The sequence below is a fragment of the Chiloscyllium plagiosum genome, chromosome 30 (assembly GCF_004010195.1).
Source record: "Chiloscyllium plagiosum isolate BGI_BamShark_2017 chromosome 30, ASM401019v2, whole genome shotgun sequence".
In the NCBI taxonomy this organism is placed as follows: domain Eukaryota; kingdom Metazoa; phylum Chordata; class Chondrichthyes; order Orectolobiformes; family Hemiscylliidae; genus Chiloscyllium; species Chiloscyllium plagiosum.
Genome location: NC_057739.1, coordinates 32,276,815 through 32,287,707, shown reverse-complemented (window position 1 = coordinate 32,287,707; position 10,893 = coordinate 32,276,815). Strand labels below are relative to the sequence as shown.

Sequence of the window (10,893 nt, the reverse complement as noted above, 5' to 3'; positions counted from 1 at the left end):
TACAGATCACATCTACTGCTCTGCCCTCATCAATCTTCTTTGTTACTTCTTCAAAAACTCAATCAAGTTTGTGAGACATGATTTCCCACACACAAAACCATGTTGACTATCCCTAATCAGTCCTTGCCTTTCCAAATACATGTATATCCTGTCCCTCAGGATTCCCTCCAACAACTTGCCCACCACCGACATCAGGCTCACTGGCCTATAGTTCCTTGGCTTGTCCTCACCACCCTTCTTAAACAGTGGCATCACGTTTGCCAACCTCCAGGCTTCCAGCACCTCACCTGCGACTATCAATGATACAAATATCGCAGCAAGAGGCCCAGCAATCACTTCTCTCTATTCCCACAGAGTTCTAGGGTACACCTGATCAGGTCCTCGGGATTTATCTACCTTTATGCGTAATATGGACATTTTGCAAGGTGTCACCATCTATTTTCCTACAGTCTATATCTTCCATATCCTTTTCCACAGTAAATACTGATGCAAAACATTCATTGAGTATTTCCCCCATTTTCTGCGTCTCCACACAAAGGCCGCCTTGTTGATCTTTGAGGGGCCCTATTCTCTTGGATTCTCCTTAATTATATTTGCCAAAGCTATCTCATGTCCCCTTTTTGCCCTCCTGACTTCCCTCTTAAGTGTACTCTTACTGTCTTTATACTCTTCTAAGGATTCACTCAATCTATCCTGTTTATTACCTTACATATGCTTCCTTCTTTTCCTTAATCAAACCCTCAACTTCTTTCGTCATCCAGCATTCCCTATACCTACAAGCCTTTCATTTCACCCTAACAGGAATATACTTTCTCTGGATCCTTGTTATCGGATTTCTGAATGCTTCCCATTTTACATTCGTCCCTTTACCTGTGAACATCTGCGCCCAATCAACGTATGAAAGTTCTTGCCTAATCGTCAAAATTGGCCTTTCTCCAATTTAGAACTTCAACTTTTAGATCTGGTCTATCCTTTTCCATCACTATTTTAAATGTAATAGAATTGTGGTTGCTGGCTCTAAAGTGCTCCCACACTGACATCTCAGTCACCTGCCTTGCCTTATTTGCTCAGAGTAGATCAAGTTTTGCACCCTCTGTAGTAGGTACATCCACATACTGAATCAGAAAATGTTCTTGTACACATTTAACAAATTCCTCTCCATCTAACCCCTTAACACTATGGCAGTCCCAGTCGATGTTTGGAAAGTTACAATCCACTACCAATACCACCCTATTGTTCTTACAGATAGCTGACATCTCCTTACAAGTTTGTTTCTCAATTTCCCTCTGACTATTAGTGGGTCTATAATACAGTCCTAATAAGGTTATCATCCCTTTCTTATTTCTCAGATCCACCCAAATAACATCCCTGGATGTATTTCCAGGAATATCCTCCCTCACCACAGCTGTAATGCTGTCCCTTATCAAAAACACCACTCCCCCTCCTCTCTTGCCGCCCTTTCTATCCGTCCTGTAGCATTTGTATCCTGGAACATTAAGTTGCCAGTCTTGCCCATCCCTGAGCCATGTTTCTGTAATTGCTATGATATCCCAGTCCCATGTTCCTAACCATGCCCACAAATCACTGCCCCAGGTTAAACTAATAGTTATGGCTTATATTTTAAGTTTCATCAAGAGACATATCTCAAAAAACATATAATCAAGAAAGAACCCACTCTACTATCTACTGCAGACTTTCTGTAGGCCACACTTAAAACAATACACTTATCCGATTCTGTGCTGTGAACTTTGCCCAAACAGTTCCTCCAAGATCAGTTGTGAATTTCACTGTTTGTTAATTTTCCCAGATGCACTCTTTTGAAACTGCGGCCACTGTTCTTGATTCCCCATGACAGAGAAAATATCTCAACAACGAGCCCATCAGGCCCTCTCAGAATTAATGTTTGAATAAGATCACATTTCATTCTTAACTCCAATGTGTATAATCCCAACCTGCACAGCATTGCCTCACAAGACAAAACCCTCAACCCAGGGGTTGCTTCTCATACAAGCCTGTCCTTAAATAAGGTGACAAAACTGCAAGAGCTGTCTCACCAATGTGCTGTACAAGTTTAATGAGATATCTCTACTTTTATGATCTGACATAATTATGCCTTCATAATTATGTTGTACCTAATCGCTAGGAATCAAAAGTCAGGAAAGTGGAAGCAAGACCACAGTCAGTTTAGTCATGATTCTGTATTGCAGCATTCTTTAGTCTTACTGAGTTTTGAGAAGAATTATAGCTCAGGTTGAGGTTCTGGATGTAGGTTTGCTCGCTGAGCTGGAAGGTTCAGTTTCAGACATTTCATCACCATACTAGGTAACATCTTCAGTGAGCCTCTGGACAAGCACTGCTGATGATTCCTGCTTTCTATTTATATCATTGGGTTGGTGATTTCATTTCCTGTTCTTTTTGTCAGGGGGTGGTAAATGTGTCCAGGATACATGAACATCAACTAGCCACAAAACGACATGACCCACTCTCACTAGTATCATTACATACAGATGTGGAAGGATGCTACTTCGACTGGAACAACACACCCATCCTAGGACAAGCCAAACAGAGACACGCATAAGAATTCCGAGACACATGGCATTCCAACTAGAACTCTACCAACAAATACATTGACTTGGACCCGATTTACCACCCCCTGAGAAAAAAGAACAGGAAATGACATCACCAACCCAAAGAAACCCAAACAGAAAGCAGGAATCATCAGCAGTGCTTCGTCCAGAGGCTCACTGAAGATGTTACCTAGTATGGTGACTAAACGTCTAAAAATGAACCTTCCAGCTCAGCGATTCTTTAGTTTGTATCTAAATATCCTGCTTTTCTATGTTTCCTACCAAAGTGGACAACCTTACATTTCCCCCCCCAATTATACTCCATTTATTAAATATTTTGGCCCACTCACTTTTAGTCTGGGTCTTTGCTCCAACTGCATATATTTCAATGCAATCTCTTCTCATTTTTCTGAACTCCATGAATATAGGAACACTCAACTCAAGCTCTCCTCAAACAACAACTCTGCCATTCCAGGGATCAGTGTGGTGAACTTTCACCACACTCACTCTCGGGCAAATCTGTTTATCTTCTTAAAAAGATAAGGAGATCAAAACTGCATGCAATACATCAGATGTGGTCTCACCACAGCCCTGTATAGCTGCAGTAAGATACCCTTGCTTCTGTAATCAAATTCGGTTGCAAAAAAATTAACATACCATTTACTTTCCTAACTGCTTGCTGCATCTGCAAGCAGACTTTGAGTGGCGGGAGTACAAGAACTCTAGGTCATCTTATACAATTGGCAGTCACCAAGCTATCACATTTAAATAATACTGTCAGTCATTGTGCATTTCCTACAGAAGTTGATCATTTCACACTGACCCACATTGTACTGCATTGGCCAGGTAGTTACCCATTCACTCAACTTAGCTAAATCACGTTGAAGCATCCACATCCTCCTCACTACTCTCAGTCTATCATGGCTTTATGTTGCAACAAACTTGGAAATATTACAGTTCATTCTCTTATCATATCACTGATGCTGCCAAGTATTCCTCAGAATTTCTTTTCATTGTAGACTTCTAGCCTCTGCTTTTGGACAAGGGAATAAAGTACTTGGTACATGTAAATAGTACCACTGCAATATAGAATTACAACTTTTAAGAAATCTCCAGGACAACAGACAAAGAGAAGGGGAATGGGACTAACTAGTAGCTGTTTCAAAGAGATGACACACATGCACATTGTCCCACCTTGTTTGTCCATTAAGTGAAATTTTAGTCGCACATGCCCTCAAAGATGGGATGGGGAAATAGTAAAATTTCCTGTTGACAATAATCTAGCACTATCCTTGGAGCTAAATGATGCTTGGATGTGGACGATTCAATGTGATTTAGCTAAGTTGAGTGAATGGGTAAATACCTGGCCAATGCAGTACAATGTGGGTAAGTGTGAAATTATCAACTTCTGTGGGAAATGCACAATGACTGACAGTATTATTTAAATGGTGATAGCTTGGTGACTGCCAATTGTATAAGATGGCCTGGAGTTCGTGTTTAAACATTCTGATTCAAAACAACATACTAGCACCTTTTGGTTTGCTTAGAAGTAGGCCAAGAAAAAACCCCAAAGAGACCTCTTAAAAATAGAGAGGGAGCACTGGACACACACACACTGTAACCGATACGCTCCTACCTCCTTCCACTTCAGCTGCTGGATACAAATCTTTAGCGCCTCGGATGAAGTCTTGGCTTTGGAGGTGTCTACAGTCACGACGCGCTTGGTTTTCTTCTGCCGGCCGTGACGGCCCGGTTTGCCCTCCTCCGATCTCCGAAAGCGCCGCAGCTTTGACGCCTCTTCGCTCAGCGACGCTAAGGCTCTGCGAGCCGCCAGGGGCAACCCCGGGGGCGGCGGCGGCAGCGGCGGGACCGTTGAGGTCGTCTTCTCTTTGGCCCCGGAGGCGGGGGCAGATGCAGAGCCGGGCCACTTTTGCTCTTCATTGGCTACGGCCGGGTGCACTGAGCTGGGCTGGGGTTCAGGTTCAAGCTCGGCCTCGCTGCCCCCCACTGCCGCCGGCTGACTCATAGCTCGAGCTCGGCCTCGCACTGTATCCCTTTAAACCACCAACCGCCCGCCTCGCGCCCATCCCCGGCGCGCGCTCCCATTGTTTACGCGGCTTGGTTGACAGCGCAACGGCCCGCAACGGAAGCCGAGAAACTCATAGCGCCAACGATAAGAAAGGAGTTTTTTTTAAAAAAAGGACGGAGATGATGTGGTGACGGTATGTGGAACAGCGAAGGCTTTTTATCTTCAAGACCCACGTCACAATAATCTTCATGTCGTGCTTCTAACCAGGTCAGCCAGATGGACCAGAGAATAGATTGGGGCTTGTTAACCTGGTTGAATCAGGGAGCCCTGGCTGACAGAGATAAACAGGAGTCCTGGCTGACAGAATCTGGTTGTGTAGCTGAGTGGTCTAAGGTGCTGGATTTAGGTTCCAGCCGCAAAGGGAGGTATGGGTTTGAATCCCACCACTGCCATTTGTGCTGACTGATTATTACAGGGGCCCTTCTGTGGCACAGTGGTAGTGTCCCTACCCTTGGACCAAGCAACCCAAGTTCAAGTACCACCTGCTCCAGAGGTGTGTAATTACATCTCTGAACAGGTTGATTAGAAAAACAGTGCTCTATTCCTACAAAGGTAAACAGGAGTCCAGAGGGTCTGCTCACTCAGAGCTGGATTTGAGGAAGCTGTTCCAGTGGCAATATTATACAGATGTGTAAGAAACAAACCCAATAAAATTTTAGACAAGACCAACAAATCTGGAAACAAGACAATTTATTACGGACTTGCAAGTACGGGCTGCAACTGCACAAAGCAATTGAGCAAATTAGAACTTAGGTTAGTGTACAGTTATACCCTTTGGGCTGAGTGAGGTCATCTCTCCAGACTCCTAATTACCCAATCTCTCTTACTGTGCCAGACCACTGCCCAGCTGTGCTCCACCCCTATTACTTCCCCCTTCCCCAGGTTGGCAACCTTTCTTTCTGTAAGTGCTGACACATAGATTTATTTTGTCAACAGTACATCTAGATCTGGTTTAACATTTTGTATTAATTCTGCTGGTACATTCCATCCTCGGACATTTCATTAACTTGTATCATTTTGTATAGCTCAAGCATTTCGGTTATCTCAGCTTTTTGCTGAAAGCATAATTTTACAAAAAGAACTTTATTTAATTAACCACAATTATACACTGAAAAGTCCCCTAATACCTGCAGGGTTAATAGTTCTCTTGCTGTACCCCTTTTCTGTATGCTTTTTCTATATCTGCAAAAGCAACACTTTAGCCCATTTCTAACAGATGTAAGGGGCATTGAGTATGTGGGAGATTAGAAATGTAGTTTCTGCAGGTGGTGGTGGTGGTGGTGAGAGATGTCGTTTTTGCACATGGGTGAGGGGGTGTTGTGGGGGGAGGGGAAGGGGAACATTACACAAACGGTCACGGGATTCTTGCAGCATACTTCAGGCTAAGACTTTAATGAATATAGGAGGGTCTTTTAAAGAAAATAGTTTTAAGCTAGGAAATAACTATGAAGGTTTGTAGCTGACCACAAAAGAAGCAGCAGGGGTATTTCACAATAAAGCTTATAGTATGATAAAAGAACAAGCTGTAACAAACAAGGAACAAAGAATGCAGACATACAAGGACAGCAGGATGGCCAGATAAGAAAATAACTAGAAAAAAACAAGTGAGGTAACCGGCTTATGATAGAATGAGATTAGACCAATGAGAAAAGGGAGGCGTGATTCAGTAACTTGCAAACTGAACAAAGAAAGTTTACATATTTTGTTACGCGCACATTTTTGCTTGATTGCAGAGGCATCCGGTACTTGCAAGGCCGTAATAAATTGTTCTGGTTTCCTAGGCTTTGTTTCAGGCTGATTTGTGAGTGAGTTCTGTTTCTCACAAGTACAAGAGTTGGCAGGTCATTTTACAGTTGTTTGGTTTGGCCACATTTGAAATACTGCATACAGTACTGGTTGTCACATTACCAAAAGGATGTGGATGCTTTGGAGAGGGTGCAGAGGAGGTTCACTAGAATGTTGCCTGGTATGAAGGGCACTAGCTATGATGAGAGGTTGAATAGATTATGATTATTTTCATTAGAAAATTGAAGGTTGAGAGGATCCTGATTTTGGTCTATAAAATCATGAGAGGTATAGACAAGGAGAATAGCAAGAAACTTAATTTCCCCAAAGTGGGGGACTCAATTACTAGGGGTTAAGAGTTCAGAGTTCAAAGTGAGAGGGGAAATGTTTAGGGGAGATGTGTGGAAAGTTCTTTCTGCAGAGGGTGGTGAGTGCCTGGAACATGTTGCCAGTGGAGGTGGTAGAGGTGGACACGATAACATCATTTAAGATGTATCTAGACAGTTACACAAATGGGCAGGGAGCAGAGGGGTACAGACCCTTAGAAATTAGGTGACAGGTTTAGATAGAGGATCTGAATCAGTACAGGCATGGAGGGCCAAAGGGCCTGGTCCTGTGCTGTAATTTTCTTTGTCTTTTGTAAATAAAAGGGTGATGGGAGACCAGCCTCTGTAGAGTTACTTCTTGGTGACAAGAGAAAAAAAAATATGCCGCTAAAGAAATTTTCTTGCCACAATTGTCTCTGAATTAGGGTAAGCATTTCTGGCAACAAGCAGTTATTTGGGAAGCTTGACTCATTCAATCATGATATCAAAGACTAGGCCCAGTATATGGAAAGACTTATTTTTTCTGGGCAAATAATATTGGGACAGATGAAAAGTAATGAGTCGTTTCCCTGATAATTTGTGGACTAATGCTTTTTCAGTTACTTGGAGCCTAAAGTTCCCTGAGGCACTAGATACTAAAACCTTTTGAGAGTTGATGGATTTAGTTAAGACATATTATGGCCCTAAATCTCCTGTAATTCTATGATACCAGAGGTTTTACTCAAGAACAAAAGGAGAATCTGTCAAGATTTTTGATGACATGAATACCATTGTCAGAAACATTGGACTTGGTTTAACCCTTAATGAGATGTTGACAGACCATTTGGTATGTGGGATTAATGATGTAACGATGCAAAAGCACCTACTAATTTGAAGCCCAACTAGACTTCAAAACAGGCACTACAACTGCCTTTGTCATTAAAAAATATGGTGTGAAGCTGGAGTTACAGGGTATGCCAATGGAAGTGGACCCCCCCTTGCCAAGCTGGCAGAGTTTGGAGATCATCACTTGAGTGAAGGCAATGGGATAGCCTAACTCAGGGCATGTCCTGAACAGAGGGACACTAGGTCAGCCCACAGCAAAATTCCAAAACAAAGCCACGCCTTCACCAATGGTTACAATTTTCTTCAGGATTTGGGCTGGCAAGGCATTGTAGTTGCCGCTGATGTGCAGACTTGAGTCCCACTGGATCTAAATTGAGTAAGAGTACTGATAGGCTGGTAAAAAGGTGAGTGCACTCCCTGGAAAGCCCATCTACATCTGGCTTGGAGCAGTTAAGTTATTCAGTAATCACCAAATCAGAACCAAAATAAATGTCTGGTTAAATGGTCACCCAGTACTAATGAGATTTGATACCAGTGTGGCTGTATTAATGATTGTAGAACTAGTCTTATGCTAAGAACAGGGAAGATTAATAAGGAGCAGTTAGAGAACTTTGACTTGTCTGTAGACTTTTTTTAAAAAAAACAGGCAAGCATATGCCTTGGGAAAAAGATGTCTGTTCCAGGCATCCCAAGTCACCTACTTGGGCTGCAGAGTCAACAAAACTGAGTTATATTCATTGGAAGACAAGAAGGGCAATCAAAGGTGCTTCGGCTCCCACATCTACACTGGAGCTTAAGCCTCTCCTTGAATTAATGAAGTATTACTGAAAGTTCATAAGTAACCTGGTCTCCGTCTTAGCACTTTAGATCTGTTATGGAAAAAGGATCAGTCTTGGAAATTGTCTCTTAATCAAATCGTAGCCTTTAGGGAAGTGGAAAGTAGCTATCAAAGCTTTTGGCACAATATGATCCCAAGAGACACTGTTGCTCACGTGTCATGCCTCCCCATACTCTATCAGGGTACTGTTGGCTCACAGCCCAATGAAGAGGAATGCCAAATAGGGTACACTTCCTGTACTTTGGCTGATGCAGAGCACAAATATTCCCAGATAGGAGAAGGAAGGTTATGGCAGTCATCCTTGGTGTGAGAAAGGCCCACCAATACCTTTACAAATATAAATGCATAATAGTAACAGACTGCAAACCCCTGCTAAGGCTTCTCAAAAGAGGACCAGATGCTGCTGCCCATAGCTTGAGGTTGAATTCAACAGTAGGCTATCATTCTAGGTGTGTACAATTACAAGTTGGAACACTATCCAGGAGCTGAAAATGTGTTGCTGGAAAAGCGCAGCAGGTCAGGTAGCATCCAAGGAGCAGGAGAATCGACGTTTCGGGCATGAGCCCTTCTTCAGGAAGCCAAGTAGCAAGTGTTGGTGCCTTGAGCCATCTGCTGCTGGCGGATACACCACTGCTGGTGCCACCACTGGAAGAGTCCATTCTGGTTTTAAATTTTCTGGACACCCTTTTGGTTCTGATAAAATTAAAATGGCTGGTGGTGATGGAGAAAACAAAGGGCAATCACATCCAGATGTGAAACCTTTCTTGACCTGGTGAGACCAGATCACTGTAGAAGATGGCATTTTATTATGGGGAGCAAAGTAATTGTTTTGAGCAAAGGTCGTTCCCAGATACTAGCTGAACTCCTCCAGGAGTGATTAAAATGAAGATCTTGGCAAGAAATTAAGTCTGGTGGCCAGGATTTGATGCAGGCATAGCTGAGTTAGTGGAGCAGTGCACAGAGTGCCAAGAAGGTTAAAAATTTCTGCCAGCAACTACCTCCCATTCTTCAGAATAGCCGGGTAAACTGCGAACTTGGTTGCATGTCGACTAGGCCAGCTTTTCATGAACCCGATATGCCAGTGTCAGGTGTAAGTAAAGGGTGACTTGGTGACGGGATATCGGCCTCTGTGGAGTTATTTCACTTCGTATGCAATATATAACAAAAAAAAGTGCTAAAGGAACTGAGCAGCTCCAACAGCATCTGTTGAGATCAACTGACTTAACATTGAGTCTGATGTAACTCTTCAGAACTGCTTTAATGTCTTTCCTTTAAACTTCAGTATTTGGAGGGTACTACTAAATAATTTATATGGAGCCTTTCAACATATTCCAAATCCAATGAAGGTTATGCTCGGAAGCCCAGTCACTCGACAAGGTAGGAAACATAGTCAGTTTGGCAGGATTTTGCTTTTCAGAATGCACAATGCTGGAAATCTGAAGTTGCAACTGAATGTGGTGGAGAAACACAACAAGTTTGGTGGCATCTGTGGAGAGACAAACATAGTTAACAATTTGATTCCATTATGACTCTTCTTTGGATCATTGGAGTGCATCTGCCACTTCCAAGACTGTTGAGTACCCAAGGCAGCACAACCCAGTGAAGGCTATTTTAAGTACGATCGTTGTGGCAAGGTAGGAAATGCAGCAAAACTTTGCACCATGCAAACTTTCACCAACAATAGTGACTGCTATATAACTGCATTTAGAACATAGAACATAGAACAATACAGCACAGAACAGGCCCTTCGGCCCACGATGTTGTGCCGAACATTTGTCCTAGCTTAAGCACCCATCCATGTACCTATCCAATTGCCGCTTAAAGGTCACCAAAGATTCTGACTCTACCACTCCCACAGGCAGAGCATTCCATGCCCCCACCACTCTCTGGGTAAAGAGTGAAGGGGGATAAACTGAGAGAGGATAGAAAGGGGAGCGACTGACTGAGCGGGAGATGAAGAGATGTTAGATGAGGGTGAAGTTAGATAGATCAGAAGACCGCATTAGAGTTGATCAGTATGCACAGACAGAAGTTAGAAGTTTTATTTAGAATTTCCTCTGGACTGCAAGCCTTTTGTCTAGGCGCCATATCCTGTGAGCACAATGATGATACTGGCTGTCATCCCAGATCATTTATTTTCAATACTGCCACAGAGTTGTTTATTGACAGCTAAACAGAACCCATTAGGCCAATAGATTGGTTTCATGGAGAAAGCTGAATTTCCAAGCGCAGCAGGAAATGATAACTACCCACGATATTGTGTGAGAAGCTGGGCCAGAGAATCTCAGTGAGAGGGATCACTGACAGAGGGGAAATCATCATCTCAGCTGTGGGTCAAATAATGATTGATAAAGTTTACACACCACTTCCCTAGTTTTGTAATCCACATTTCAATTTATATAGCTCAGTTTCAGGAGTGCATTTTAAGAACCTTATCTCTTTATACTTTGCATATATTGGTAT

At 42.9% G+C, this 10,893-nt stretch overlaps 1 protein-coding gene across 7 annotated transcripts in view; it reads right to left on the bottom strand.

Annotated features, from left to right (window-relative positions):
* ttll11 (tubulin tyrosine ligase-like family, member 11) overlaps positions 1 to 5,320 on the bottom strand; it is a 217,538-nt gene extending 212,218 nt beyond the window's left edge. For all 7 annotated transcript variants that reach the window (XM_043720257.1, XM_043720259.1, XM_043720260.1 and 4 more), the window contains exon 1: positions 4,204 to 5,320. In XM_043720257.1, the coding sequence (XP_043576192.1) occupies positions 4,204 to 4,593 (390 nt within the window). In that variant the 5' untranslated portion in view covers positions 4,594 to 5,320. The remainder of the gene's footprint in view (positions 1 to 4,203) is intronic.
* Between the last annotated feature and the right edge of the window lie 5,573 nt (positions 5,321 to 10,893).